Source organism: Lissotriton vulgaris, chromosome 12, assembly GCF_964263255.1.
Source record: "Lissotriton vulgaris chromosome 12, aLisVul1.2, whole genome shotgun sequence".
Taxonomy (NCBI): Eukaryota; Metazoa; Chordata; class Amphibia; order Caudata; family Salamandridae; genus Lissotriton; species Lissotriton vulgaris.
The window spans coordinates 172,115,193-172,131,012 of NC_141700.1; the positions used below are offsets into that span (position 1 = coordinate 172,115,193).

At 45.9% G+C, this 15,820-nt stretch overlaps 1 protein-coding gene across 1 annotated transcript in view; it reads left to right on the forward strand.

Annotated features, from left to right (window-relative positions):
- Window positions 1–15,820, forward strand: part of URI1 (URI1 prefoldin like chaperone) — a 466,682-nt gene that overhangs the window by 162,265 nt on the left and 288,597 nt on the right. Inside the window, exon 3 of the mRNA XM_086947708.1 lies at window positions 3,642–3,720. Coding sequence (XP_086803834.1) covers window positions 3,642–3,720 — 79 coding nt within the window. The remainder of the gene's footprint in view (window positions 1–3,641; window positions 3,721–15,820) is intronic.

Below are 15,820 nucleotides of genomic sequence, written 5' to 3' on the forward strand. Positions count from 1 at the left end.
GAGAAGATTGGTGCCTTCTTTACCATGGGGGAGACTAGAGGGTCCTCAAAGATCAAAGTACGCAAGAAGGGAACTCCCTGGTACACGGCCGATTGTAGGGCAAAGAGAAAGGCCATATCGTCCTCAATTAGGAGTAAAGATGCATTAGCAGTGAGGGTAGCCAGAAAGGAATATCAAAATAGCATTTAACTGGCTAAAAAGGAGTGGGAGGAGGAACACTGGCAGCAACTCAAACAAGCGTCCTGCCTGAAAGATTCAACCAGGTTCTGGAACTTGATAAACAAACTAGAGAGAAGGGGTGCAGAGTCTATACTGAACCATATAACCGAGGGCCAGTGGTATACTCACTTTGCTAAATTGTATTGTGATATAGCAATCACAGAGCAATTTACGGTAGAACCAGCTGCATTTGTAAAAGAGAATCATAGCCAGGTTGATCCCTTTTCTACAAGAGAAGTACACAATGCCATTATGAATATATCCCCTGGTAAGGCAGCAGGCCAAGATGGTCTCCCTGGTGACCTATTACGATATGCACCCAAGTTTTGGTCAGATTTCATTGCCCTCCTAATGAATATGATCCTCCAGGTACACTCTGTCCCTGAGTCATGGAAGGGTGCTGAGGTGGTGACTATATTTAAGAAAGGCGATCGGGAAGACCCTGCCAACTACAGACCAATAAGTTTAATTGATATAATCCAGAAAGTAGATGGCAGGGTCATAGTCACTAGAATGGGGTCCTGGATAGAGGAAGGTAACATACTCACCCATTTCCAGCAGACTTTAGGCAAAATGTGGGTACAATGGATCAGGTCTTTAGGTTTTGTGCCATATATTGGAAATCTGTGACTGTAGCGAAGGGCAGTCTATATGTGGCTTTTATTGACTTAAAAACCGCATTTGACCTGGTTCCTCGTGATAATCTCTGGAAAGTGTTGCTGGACATGGGGTTCCAGAGTTATCTTTTGGAGTTTATTGTAAAGCTCCATCAGGGTAACTACGCCAGAATTAGGTGGGGGGCCCAAGGACAACTAACAGGGAGGATGCCTGTACAGAGGGGGGTCCGCCAGGGATGCGTGTGGCTCCGACACTGTTCTCCCTCTTCATCAATGGGGTGGTAGACCATCTGAGGGAGTATCCTGCGGATGCGCCGGTCCTGGCGGGGAGAAAACGCATACCCTCCACTTTGCAGACGACACCCTCCTAATGTTCAAAACTCCATCGGGCCTCCAGAGGCTATTAGATAGATTCAGTCTGTTTTGTGATGAGCGGGAGCTCATTGTAAATACCACCAAAACTAAACTGATGGTATTGTCTGCATCGAAAAAATCTAGGAGAATAAAAATAACTCTCAAAGGGTCCCCACTAGAGGTGGTGGAGGAGTTTGACTATCTGGGTGTCAGAATCAATAACAGATTGAAATGAGACTTACATGTGGCCAAAAGGCTCCTAAATCTCAAGAGCGTCTGGAGCCATTTTGATAAACCAGCGCATGTCTATTAGCAGACCGGTAGCCCCTGCTCTGGAAGTCTATGACGGCAAAGCATTGGCCTCTGCCGTCTATGGCTCAGAGCTGTGGGGCTGTGAAAACACCGTGGATCTGGTAAGAGCGGAGAATACGTTTGTGAGGGACTTAGTTTCCCTCCCGCTCTCGACACCATTAAAACCCCTTTTTGCAGACATGGGAAAACATTAAATTGCAGATATAGTCCGCCTCCGTCCTTTGCTGTTCTGGGTGCGCCTGACAAGGACACCAGAACTGGCAAACTATGCCCTGGTTTTGGATGAGCTGATCACCTTGAATGGCTTGAACAAGATTCAGTGGTTGAATAAACTGAGGCAGTTGGTTGTGAACCTAGGTTTGGGAGAGTTTTGGACCTCCCAGTCCCCACCCCATAAGCAAGTTGTAAAAATAATCTATTGGGAGTGGGTGCAGGCGGAGGAATCAAAAAGTATAAAGCGGGGAGTGCCAACTAACCGATTCATGGAACACAAGCCCACTAAGAAGCCCTAACCTTTCCTGGATTTCATCCAAATCCCAAGAGACCGATCTCTTTTCTTGAAAATGAGATATGGTATACTCCCACTTAATAAATTCATCGAGGGATGGAAAGGAACGAGGACCCATTTGCATACCTGTCCTGGGTGCCCATCCACAAGTGAATCTCTACCCCACTTCCTGTTCGCTAGTAAAGCATACAAAGTACCTAGAACTAGATGGCTAAAGCCTGTATGTAGGGAGTTGGGAATGCGAGATTTAAAGTTAGCCCTTCGTATTCTCTCATCAGACACTACATCTCTGGCTATCGTATGTGATGTTGCTAAGTACATAGCAACGGCTTGGTTCATACGCACAATGCTGCTAAACACTGTAACAACTTAGACCATGTTACCTAATCTGGTCATGAAGCCCATCACTGTGTATGCACTTAATAACTTTTTATATAACCAGTCGTTTTAATTGTAAATACCTTTTTATCTTTTTATCTCATGAAATGAAATGAACATAATATTTTAAATTTCTTGTTTTTATGTGTGAATTGTTTGTACTTTTATAATATGTACATATCGAATAAAGTATTACAAAAACAACTTTGAAAATCAACGAATCTAACTGTACTCCATGGCGCATGATGGACACACAGGAGGAGGGGTGAAATCCTGAAAGGTGCTGGGCCAGTTTTTGCTCTCGTGTATGGTAGCCTATTTGCTAATACTGCCTCTTATTTCCTTTGTTTTCCCTTTAAAACAAGTTTGCGAATGATATTTCTGGTCATGTTTTGTTAATGCTGGTGGAATTTCTCAGAATGAAAACAATATGGTCGTGTTTCGTCAGGCCATGAATGAAATGAGCTACAGCTTGTAGGTTGCCTGAAAAGGGCGTTAGTACGGAGTCTCGCAGGCCAGGGAGCACAGCACAGTGTGTCAACTTTTCAAGTGCATTCATAAGATAGCTAGAGCAGCGACTCTGTTGTTGCTTTCTTGGAGCAATGGTCTTACGTTCTTCTTTAAAGCTGGTGCCAGGCCATCTTGGTTTTTTGGCAGAGTGTTATTTGAGGGTGAAGTTTGTGTCCCAAGGAGAAGTCGAGTTACTTGGCAATTTGTGAAATTTGGGTTTTAAAGTAGTCCAGGTCAGTTGGCGAGGTTTAGACTAGTTGTTGGTTGCTGGTCTTGGAAAATAAGTGGCATTCTGATTTTGTACGCTTGGGCTTCAGGTAGGTGCTTGACATCTAGGTTGAAATGATGTTCCTGCAGTGTTTAAGGCATTGGATGCCTTTAGTTTAGGAAACTTTAACATAGGGGTTTGTATCGCTGGCATATTGGGGAATTTTGATGCCAGGATTAGTGACTAGAAGCCCATAGGGCTCCATTTAGAGCCTGAATGTAATAGGTGGATGTTGATGGCATCAGACAGTTGTTACATGAAAGTAACTTGTGTTTTTATTTTATGTGTTTGTGGTGGAATCTTGTCCAAAGGTCTTTCACTAATCTCTGCATGCCATTTTAAAAAAAAAAAGGAAAAAAAGGGAAAGCGGCCCTGCTGGGGTGGAAACTGCTGCATGTTTTTCTACTTATAATTTTTGCTTCGAGTTTACGGCATCCTATTTTTTACTTTTACACAACTTGTATTTTTCCCACAGGAAAAAAGTGGAAAGTCATTATGAAGCACTTGAAAACAGGCTTAACACGTTGCCTGATAAATTATCCTATGATGTCATGGTAGGTTCATCATTTTCCTTTGAAAGTATATTCGTTAACTGTAACATGAAGATTGTGATTTTGTTGGGCATGTTATTCTTTGAGCGGAGTAGAGTTATGGTTTGTATATATATTTTAAATGTCAGCAATGAGAATTGTTTAGAACATTCTGTGTTTTACAGCTCTGAAAATACTTTGAATAGCTTTTGTATAATTGTCATCAGCATTTCTTTGACACAGTCATTTTTATGCTTCTTCTTATTGCCCAGCCCTTCAATCTCTTAACTTTCATTCATTTGTTTGTCTGATATACTGTAATGGTTATGCCATCTAGAGTATCCCAAGTTCCAGATCACCATCTACACAATTCCCTGTTTAAGTATACATGTATTCCTTTCTGGTGACCAAAGTTGGGAAGATCATTTTGTGAATGACTTTCTCTGTGGTATCTAATTTGGTGGAGAATTAGTAGTTGCTCATTCACGTGAGCATGAACTTCACTCTTTTGTCCAGGATAGTTTTACTGTGCGTAATTGACTTTTGTGAGCGTTCTTTGTGTGTTGCAAAATAACTTACAACTAATAAAAACAAACGAGTAAGGCCATACATATTTAATGGACTTCCTCTCAATTGCCTTGAACCACTTTGATTCAAAACATGCACTTCGTCTACAAAAGGAGTTCTTCGAAAGCCTTCTCTCCATGTCTACTTTGTAAGGGGCCTGCTTCAAGCAGAGAACAATAGCCTATGCATTTAAAAAACAGTTTAGCAGAAAAGGTGTACAGTTGAAAGACCTTTTTCTTATTGCCACATTACTTTTGTGTACCAAGCAGGTACGGAGAGAGTTGAACTTCCAGATGTTCTGTTGTTATACTAGGACTATATGCCTGGTTCTCAGAGTTGCAGTGTGTCCACTAGGTTTTGCCTTCTCCTCTCCACATTTCTGTATGTTACTTAGATAATTTTTGTTTCTGCCTCTATGAAAAACTTCACACAGCTGGTTAAACTTACCCTAAATCAGTCTCCTCCTATATACCCTGCTGGTCAGGAATGCTTCCACTTTGTTGGCAGGAGCTAAACAATATTTCTAATGGATAATTCTAACTGCAGATTTCTCCTTGTGTGAATACTCCCAGGTGTCAGACTGGATCTAGAACTTTGCCTCAACAATTCCTTTGCATGCTGGTCGGTGTTGTCGTGTAGTTCTGCATCCCTTCCGTCCTTCCTTGGAAGTAAAATTGGGGTGAATGTAGAAAAAACACCACCTCTCTGTTTCAGAACCAGAACTCTCCCTCGATTTTATTTACTTAACAGAAAGTATGCTACTAAAAAGGTCACCAGTCTGTAAGGGACATATCTTCTGCTATAACAGTGTTCAAACCCTATGGGATTGCCACAAAAGGATGTCAAGGACTGACCCACACGAGGTCGGTCTCTGGGGCATTGCCTCATGCATAACGCACTCATGAGACAGATGCTCTCATGAATGCAAAGGCCAATAAGGACTGCGAAATGAAACCCTATGTGGCGAGCACCATAGGAATGCTCCGAAGGTCCAGTTCGGATTTAAGTCTAGAATGAATACTCTGCCCCAAAGCCGCTCCAGAGAGAGCTCCGTCCACTCAAACTCTCCAGGTAAGAAGAAACTCCAGAAGCCAAAACATGGCTCACCTTCTTCCTGCCACTCGCATCAGCAGTGGTCTGAATACCACAAGATTTCATCCGCCCACTGTGGAATAGACTCCTGATAAGTCCCTATCCAGGCAGAGATCCTGGGCCATCAGCGACTCCGCAGCAACTTTAAGCCTTCAAAGAGAAGATTCTGTTTTATTTTTGGTACCCTTCTGAATCCCGCTGGTGTACCTTCGGACACCATGGATCCAAGAAGTCCTCCTGTTGGTTTACTGCCAGCGGATCTGTTTCTGACTGCAACTGTGCCACTTGACCCTGCTCTGGCATCCTTAATCACTCTAGTACTGATCCCCACTGCAGCTCCTACCCTGGCACAACTACCACACCAGTTCCCTGTGCTTGGACACAGTCGGTGAGGACGCCAGAGGGCGAAACCAATAGTCATTTTTGGCGAAACTGCCATGACCTCGATCGAAGTTGCGCCCACCTCTACTTATCCCACAGCATTCTCATTTTCCCATTCTTCCTTTGCCTTCTAGATGTTTAGACCTGCCACCACAAGACCGTTTCTGAATCTCCAGGAGGCCTGTGGCCTTGACAGCTATCCAGACAAAGGACTTTATTCCCCCACCTGGCTCCTCTACAGAGGAATCTGCTTCTTTACCATGCTAATTAAAAGAGCAGCATAAGTTCTTTTTCTCCAGGTTCCCTCAGCGGAAGTTACAACAGATGTGCTTATTGAGGTCCTGTAGCCAAGGCAGACCTCTTAAAAACACTACTTCCATGGAATGTGAAGCCCTCGCAGACACTCTCTTGGGCACCTGAGCGGAGCTGGAATCTTGCCCTCTGTCAATAGACCAGCAGCCGGCTGGCAAATAGCAGCTCCAAGGGATCAGGCTTCAACCAACCGACTCAAGACACATGCACTCGCAACCACTCCATCAGACAGTCAAAACTTAATAAGAGTATTCGAAAAAAGAATGTTCTCCTCTGTCAGCCTTGCCCTTCGATCTGTCAACTCGAACTGCCATTTAGGTCTTTACTCGCACTATGCATTGTGGGACATAGTGAGAAAAATCCTGCTCGCAGACCCCGACTACCTTTTTGCACATTTCTAACTAATAATTCAGGACAGTCAAGACACAGCAAAGTAAGTTGTTAGATTTGGCCTGGTGTACAGACTGTGTGGGTAGGGCAGTTGGTACCAGCGTGGTGCTGTGGCATCACACATGGATATGATACAGGCTTCTCCAGGGATTTCCAGACGTCTTTTGTGGACATGCCATTTGATTGCGCCTGTCTCTTTAGTAGACCCGGCAGACTCTGCACTAGAGCGCTTCAAAGAAGGCAAAGCAACCATGCACTCTTTTGGCCTTGCACCACCCATATGATAGTTTAGCAAACCATTTCGTTCATTTTGAGGTGCCAGAAGAGGATTTTAGCAGAGGACTCCCCCATTCCTCAGCAACCTGCTTTTGCTGTTTCTGCAAACCCCTTTAGCTTACCCTTTGCAGCGCACTGTTGTCCTGATGGAGACTAAATACGTTGTCACATCCATGGGTGAAAAAGCATAACATCAGACAGAGGGATGCATCAACTTGCCCTAAGTGGTTATGCCCTGCACTTCCTCTCCACCCCTCCAGTTATACTGCCTACACTACACCACCATCCAGAGGTCCACTTATCCTTCTTATGATAAGAGGTTCATGCCCACTTAGAGAAGGGAGCCATGAAGAGCTTACCGCTGTCTGAGCTTAGGACTGGTTGCTACTCCCACTACTTTCTGATGCCAAGAAAAGGATGGAGGACTTTGTCGTATTCTAGACCTCCACCCCCTGAACTTGTTTCCAAAGAAGGACAAGTTCAAAAAGCTCACCTTGGCTCAAGTACTGTCTGCCCTGGATCCAGGCATTTGAATGATGGCATTAGATGATGGCATTGGATTTGCAGGATTCCTATTTCCATATCCCGGTCATGTAATCCCACAGTAATTACCTGCAGTTTTAGGTGGGAACTAGCACTTTCAGGTCTCTTTGCTTCCCCGTTAGCACCCTATAAACAATGGCTAACTTGATGATATTCCTTGGGTTTACCATCAACGTGGCAAAGCTACACCTGACTTCTTCACAGAGACTCCATTCATCTGAGCCATCATGGACAGTGTGCTGTTTAGAGCCTTCTCTCCACCATAATGAGACCAGGATATTCAGTCAATGCACTAGATGTTTCAACTTTTGCCCTGGGTCTCAAATGAGATGGATTTGAGTCTTCTTGCCTCTTAGCCGCGTGCATCCTGCTAGTGGCCACGCCATAAGGCACATGCAGGCTCTCCAGTGGGGTCTGGAGTCTCAGTAGGTTAAGCACCAAAGGACCCTCTCGGATTTCATCCAGTTGTCAGAGAAGAATGAAAAAGATCTGCAGCAGTGGTTGTTGTACTGCAGTTGGCACCAGAGCTTACAGTTGTGACAAATGCGCTGTTGGGGAGTTTTTCAGGGAGGGGTGGAGAGCTGAGGAATCTGATCTGCATCAGAAATGTTCCTTCACAACAACCTGTTGGAGTAGTGGATGATTTGCTTGACACTAATGGCTTTCCTCTCATTCATCAACGAGAAACAAGTGCAGGCTCTTACAGACATCATCACTTCCATGTGGCTCTGCAACAAGCATGACGTAGTGGGATTGTGGTTCCTGTGCCAAGTGGCTTTATGCCTCAGGAACTGGCAGTCGCCAGGGCTTCTCCCTAGTGGTTGTTTACACATGGCAGGATATTTAAACATCACGGCGGATGGACCAGCTGAGCCGGCATTGCCTTACAGATCACAAAGGGCATCTACACTCTGAGGGGGCACAGGGCATCTTACAACAATCTGGAGAACCCAATCTTGATCTTGTTGCCTTTTCTGAGAATTTTTAGTGTCAAAGCTTTTGAGCGTTGGATTTCCCAGGGCAATTCTTCCTCTGAGATGCATTTTGGTTGGACTGGAGCATGGGACGCTTGTATGCATTCCCGCCTCTACCTTTCCTTAGTTGTGAAGATCAGAATCAACCAGGCCCAAATCTTTCTAATGGCTCTGGATTGGGCTAGGAGTGTATGATATCCAGAGCTTCTGGCCATGAGCAGCTGTCCTCTGTCTGATCCGGCTGCCTCTTCAGTGAGATCGCCTGTCACAGTAGCCGGGCAGGTTCCTGCACCCAAACATGTAAAACGTACACCTCCATGCTTGGAGATTGAGCAGCAAGAGTTTACTTTTTTGACCTTACTACTAAGGTAGTAAATGTCATTCTGTCAGCCAAGTATCCCCTTACCAAAACCCTCTATGCAGTGAGCAGTTTCTGCTGGGTGTCCTTCTAGGTATATCCAACCTTTACAAACTCAGAGGTCTAATTCTCTACTTTTTTCCTTCCTTTAGCATAGCGAAGCCTTGCTGCGGTGAAGTTAAAGGTTATTTGTCAGCATTATCGGTTTCACTACAGTTGCCTGATCAGCTAACTTTGTTTAAATCCCCATTTGTTGTGCGATTTTTGAAAGGGCTGGTCCATTCGTTCCCTCCAAAACCCTTTGTGATGCCCCAGTGGGACTTCAGTATGGTTCTTGCATACCTAATGTACACTCAACACAAGCCATTAACAGCTGCTCCCTGAGTTTGCACACATTGAGTACTGTGTCCTGCTCTCACGTCTGCTCGTTGTGTGAGAGAGCTTCAACCACTTTCTTTTCCACCGACCATCTTCTTCCCGGACAAATGGGTGCGAAGGACTAAAGCAGCCTTTCTACCAAAGGATGTAACACCTTTGCACACTGGGCAGTCCATTACCCTGCTAACATTTTTTGCTGCTCCTCATCTGCCCAAGGAGAAAGAGAATCCGTGGCTTAGAAGATCCTAGTAGAGCTCTGAGCTACTACATCTGGCGCACCAGGGATCACCCGGTAGAGGATACACTCTTTGTGGGTTTCTCTGGGGTGATGAAAGGAGGAACAGTGCAGAAACGCTCCACCACCAGATTGATTTCCCTTTGTTCAAATATCTGAAATGGTCTGGCCAAACATCTGATCTGGTCTGGCCAAGAAACCGCCTCCTGAAGGGCTGTGAGCACAATCCACCAGAGCCAAAGCTGTTACCACCGCACTGGTGTGCAGAGGGCCTGTTTTGTACATCTGCCAGAGTGCGACATGGGCATCAGTCCACACATTCATGAATCACTTATTGCCTGTTCTGGCAGAAGGAGCATTTTGCCAGTTTGGTCTTGAAGGGCTTTCTGATCAGAGCCATTCTACATGAGCTTTTAACGCTTTGGTATCTATTCACAAAGTGAGTAATCTGCAGTTTCAAGTGTCCTTAGAAGAAAAATGCTCTTTATTTAAGAGCAGATTCTCTTCCATGGGATCCTCATCAAAGTCATAAGCACTGAATATTCCCACCCACGTGCGGGGACCCCGGAAATAATATAAAAATATATTTGGAAATCACATATATCTCGCTCCCCATATATGTATGTACGTATATAATTTTTTCTCACACCAATGCAGCCCCAAAAACTGAGGCTAAACAATGTAATTACCCATATATAGACTGTATTAGCAAGCATAAAAAAACACATTAGGTCAAATAGCTCTTGAACTCTGTGTTTTAATGAGCAAAACACTCATAAATCCTGAAATTTGCTAATAAATAGACATTGTTAGACTACAGGCTGCATTGAAAAGCAATAGCGTAGAAAATGAAAGCATTTTCAACATAAACTGGCACTGTGCCTTTAAGGCAGCCATGACCCCTGGCTTCCCATCATGCCTCAGGGGTGACCGTTAGGTCAGTTGTTCTTTCCGACTCCTTCTGTCAGGACCCTGGTTCAACGGCTCCCACCTTTTTTTGACTTTCTGTCAAATTCCTTCTGTGATTTTCCTCAAATTCCACTTTCACTCGACGGTTTTTAGGCTTAGAGTGTTAGTGCTGCCTTCTTTGAGTTTCAGAAAAGGATCATTTTTGTCAAAATGCCTTCTCTTTTTGACACCTGCCCTTCCTGTGGGAAGAAGGCCAGGACTGATACACATTCTGTGTGTATCCTCTGTCTCCCTGAGACACACTCTGCAGCAACTAGTTACCCCAGTATTGGAACTTTCATAGATTCCCATGCTTTGTATCATTCCCCGTCGTCGGAATGGGAGTCTCGGTAACAAAAATACCATAGCTGTAGGTACAAAAGACAAAGGAAAAAGGCCTAGGCCTCCTTCCCTTTTGTAGCATATCACCCTCTTTGTGTAAAAGAGACCAAACTTTGGTATCAGCCAATCAGAAGTGCCTCACCCCGTAGAACCTTCCTGAGGAACCTCAGAGCCTCAGATTTTCTACCGCACATTGAGCTTAGGGAGTCTCCTGTGAGCTCTGCTCAACTTCTACTTTTCTAAGGAATTACTTTGGATATTTTCTTCAGAATCTTTTAGATTCTCTTCAGGATTACGGACTACCGTCCAGGATGCGTGAAATCGGGAAGAAAAAAGCCCTTTTCAAGCCTTGTTCCACCTGTGGCAAGAAAAGGCTTTTTGTGGCGGATAGGCACAAAGACTGCATCTATTGCCTCTATCCTGACCATCAGGCTGCTGACTGCAAGATCTGTTGCACCTTCTCAACCAAGACCCTCCGGGACCGTGATGGTAGACTCTTGACATGGCTCCAGAAGCTGAAGTCCAGGACGGATACTGTCTCCAGTGACAGTGGAGGATGCAGCGTCGATGTCTTCCTCAAGAAGGTCAGTGAAGAGGGGTAGGGGTTCTCCTTCCCCTTCTGTGGAAAGACCTTCTAAGGCCTCTAAAAAGACCCCCAATGAGTCTGAGAGCCTAGGTCCCAGCAAATCTCCTCACAGAAGTGAAAAGGAGAAAGTAGGACCTGTTACGCCTTCAAAAGGTGAGAAGAGTGCCTCAGCCTTCAATAAACCTTCTTCTCAATCTTCTTAGAGGAGCTCTAAGTCCTCGACCACTAAGACGTCGACGGCGGAGGTTCTGTCAACGAAAAAATCGGCTTCGAAGTTGATATCGTCGACTGTGGCGTCGACAGGAGTTTTGTCAACGAAGGTACCATCGACGGCAGGTACGTCCGCGACGACGAAGATGGCGACGACGAAGATGGCGACGACGAAGATGGCGACGACGACGAAGGCTCTGCCGACGAAGGCGCCGACAGCTAAGGTTACAGTGTCACCAACGACGATGGTGACTACGTCGACGGTGGTGTCGACGACAGTCTCGTCGACTAGGGCATCGATGACGATGACGACGGCTGGTGTGCCCACAGTTTTCTCGTCGACGACTTCGACAACCCCGATCTCGTCGACGCATCTACAGCCGTCGATGACGGAACCGTCGACGATATTATCATCTGAGAAAAGGATTACCATTTCTGTGACTAGAATCACGCCGGAGATGACTTCTCCGAGGAGTGTATCCCCCCTTCCACCAACTATGCTTTTTCAAGAAGGGGAGTCAGAGGATGAGGACCAGGACGCTTACAGCTATGCCAATAGTCCCTCCCAACTTCTGGTCAAGTGCCAGGAGACGGACTCTGAGGGTGAATACGTCCAGGAGGAGAGTGGTCATCATCAAACGGCCCGGTCGCAACATCATTCGGGCCAAGATATGGTGACTGTGCCATCTTCTTTTCTCCAAGATCTGCATAACATGCTGCAAGACTACAAATCTAGGACGAATAGGCCACTTCAAGTCCCGGCAGCATCTGCTACACCTGCAGTATTTTCGCCCTCTCCAGTGACGTCATCTTTGCAGGCTCAAATTTCACCTCAGCCTCAGACATCCTTCCAACAAGATTCCTCCGGGCTGCAAGAGATCCATGATGATTCCTCGGCTGGGGACCAGCAGTCGGATCATGACTCTATTCCGAATACTGAATATGATGAATATATCATTGCGGATCCCGCTTCATCAGCCCCAGATCCGGCGGATTCCCCGCCAGCGGACATCGGGGGTTTTCATCAGTTGGAGAGAGCAGCGGGCAGATTCAAATTGGCCATGCCTAAGGTTACTACTGATTGTTTTCTATACGATTTCAAGGAGCCTTTTAGGAAATCGACAAGGTCCATCCCTATTGTGGATCATTTGTGGAAGGAGGGCCTTAAGGCCATGAAGAACCCGGCGACGGTGGTCCCTGTGCCACCACGTCTGGACAAGAAATACAAGGCACCCGATGAGGGTCCCGCAGCCTTGACGGGTCATCCAAGACCAGATTCCGTTGTCTTGCAGGCAGCGCAGAGAAAATCCCGTAACCCCTCTGCTCCCTTAACAGTTCCACCGGACAAAGAAGGGCGGATATTGGACAATGCGGGGAAGAGGTTCTCTTCAATGGCGAGTTTACTAGTACGGGCCGCTAATGCCCTGGCGATCTTGGGGAGATATGACCACCAGCTTTGGTGCAATATCGCCCCGTACATTGACCAGCTGCCTCAGGAGTCTACATCTGAAGCAAAGAAGATCCTGCAGGAGGGAGAAGAGACTTCAATGGAAATCATTGACTGTGCAATGGATATTGCAACCACAGCATTTCGATCCCTGGCTGGGGCGGCAGTCCTCCGTCGCCAAGGATGGCTCAAAGCGACTTGGTTCCGGCCTGAGATCCAGAACAAGGTCCTTGATCTTCCTTTTGATGGTGAGGCATTGTTTGGGAAACTCATCGATGATACCCTTCAAGAAATAAAGGATACGGAGACTGCCAGGTCCTTAGGGACCCGTCAATACCGCAAGTCTCCCTTTAAAGTAGCCAGAGGCAGAGGTGGTACCTATAGAGGGTCCTTCACACAACAGCGCTACTCCTCCACGGGCTCAGGTTCCATGGGCTCAGGTTCCCAGCAATACCGGCAGCCCTATCAACAGCGCCAGGGCCAGTCGACAAACTACTCCAGGCCTTACAATAAGAGAAAACAGGCTGGACGAGGACGGGACTCGTCCAAGCGCCAATAGCGGCCTCCTGGCTCTTCCTACTGGACCCTACTTCAAGAAATCATCAGTTGGAGGCAGGGTCACCAAATACCTTCAAAACTGGTCCAAAATAACATCGGACCATTGGGTGCTCAACATCATTCGGAAAGGGCATACTTTGGAATTCACGCAAGTCCCTCCCCCCAAACCCCCGGCAGCCATTCCGTCGAAACACCAGCGTCTCCTGCGGCTCGAGGTCCAAAAGATGCTCCGGAAGGGAGCGATAGAGCCGGTTCCCTCAAACCAAAGGGGACAAGGATTTTATTCCAGGTTCTTCCTGGTGAAGAAAATGCTAGAAAAATGGCGCCCCATTTTAGAACTCAGGGAGCTAAACAGTAAACACCTATCTCCTCTACCTATCTTTCCGGATGGTCTCTCTCCAGGACATCTTGAAGCTCATCAATCCGGGAGATTTCATGGCCACGCTCGATCTCGAGGATGTGTATTTCCATGTTCCGATCCACCCAGCACACAGAAGGTTTCTGCGATTCACAGTAGCCAAGAGCCATTTTCAATTCAGAGTTTTACCCTTTGGACTCCGCTCAGCCCCGAGAATTTTTACAAAGGTGCTGGCGCCAGTAGCAGCTTTCCTGTGAAGGAACCATTTTCAAGTCTTCCCCTACCTGGACGACTGGTTGCTGAAAGCTCCGTCCAGGGAGGCAGCGCTAGAGGCTGTTCAAGCTTGTACGAATCTGTTCCAGAATCTAGGCCTCACTCTAAACAACGAGAAGTCCTCTCTGGTCCCGTCAAAAAAGGCTCGCTTCCTGGGGGCCCTCTTGGATTCAAACCTCTCAAGAGCCTTCCCTACTCTGGAAAGGAGGGAAAAATTACAGACCTTGGCTCGGGACTTACGGGCAAGAAGGTGTCTTTCTGTACGCTGACACAAATCCCTACTGGGGGTGATTTCATCGTGCATTCCACTGATTCCCCATTGCAGATTCAGAATGCGTCCTCTGCAGGAGGAACTGGACAACCAGTGGCAACAGGTCCATGGTTCATTCGAGGACATAGTGACGGTCACACCGAGGATGAAAGACGCAACCTTTTGGTGGACAGATCAAAACAACTTGTCCTAAGGTCTATCCTTCGTAAGCGACCCGTCCTCACATGTAGTGACAACGGACGCGTCGTTGGAGGGTTGGGGAGCAGTGATGCAAGACCTACATGTCAGCGGGCATTGGTCGCCCCAGGAGAAAAGTCTCCACATCATCCTTTTAGAACTAAGGGCGATAAGACTGGCTCTGCAAGCTTTTCTTCCTCGCCTAGAAGGTTCGCAAGTGCTTATCAGGACGGACAACACCACGGCCATGCACTATGTGAACAAGGAAGGAGGAACCAGATCTCGTCCTTTGTCGCAAGAAGCTCAACAGATCTGGGAATGGGCGATCCTTCAGGGGATATCACTGAAGGCAGAACACTTACCAGGGATCCTAAACGAAAACGCCGACAGGCTGAGCAGGTCATCCTCCGTCAACCACGAGTCAAGTCAAATAACTTTATTCGGTTATTAAAATAACAACCATAAAAGCATATCACACTAAACATATATTGACTCATACTTACATAGAGAAGTTAAAAACAGCTCAGAGCAGAAAAATTACAAGAAGTTACAAAAAGTTACAGGCAGAATGTACTCTCAAAATGTTAGAAGAAAATGATCTGGGAATATAAAAAGGTTAGTGTTTTTCTGGTAATATGTCTATTACCAGCACTATTATCCTTCCATACATTTCCTAAATTTGAGTGGCAATTTTAAAAAACTGCATACAAATAAGGTACAATCACAACTTAACATCTGAAGATAATAAAGTGCTGGTCTAAATTGTGAGAAGTTCAGTTTTTTAAGACAGGGTTTTAAGTATAACCTCCGTGGTATAATGTAAAAAGGACAAAAAAAATAAAGTGTGCCAGGTCTTGCGGAGACTTTTCGTCGCAGCCGTAAGCCGGCAACACTTGACCACGGTAGGATCCCTTAGGCACAGCCAGAAGTAAGTGGAATAAATCCAGCCGGAACCTTGTCAACAGGAAACGATTGTAACTTGACATCGGCCATGACAAATACGGTTCCATGAGCAGAGTTGTTTTTAATAACACATGTTTTCGTACACTTCCTTTCTTTATTTCACCTACCTCCCTGACTAAATACCTGGAAGAGATGAAAGCCTTCTTCACAAAAATAACATCCAATTTCGTAATGGATTCTGGAGTTAGAAAGAGTTCGGGGCGCCCTAATTCATTGAAGCAGTTGCTTAAATACTGTATCCAAGGAACCTTAAGCCTATTTTCCCATGTTAACGCTTCCCTCAATATGAGCTGGGTAAGAAGTACATCATTGTTTAACCAGCAGCTTAGCCAACATAGTAAAGGGTTTACTGCTATTTTATCACATAAAAATGGCATACCCAGCTCTTCGTGTACGGAGAAATTTGCTGTTCCCCTAGGGACCCTCAGTATCTGTTTAAGAAAATTATTTTCTACTATCTCCAGGGCTCCTAATGAGGCATAGCC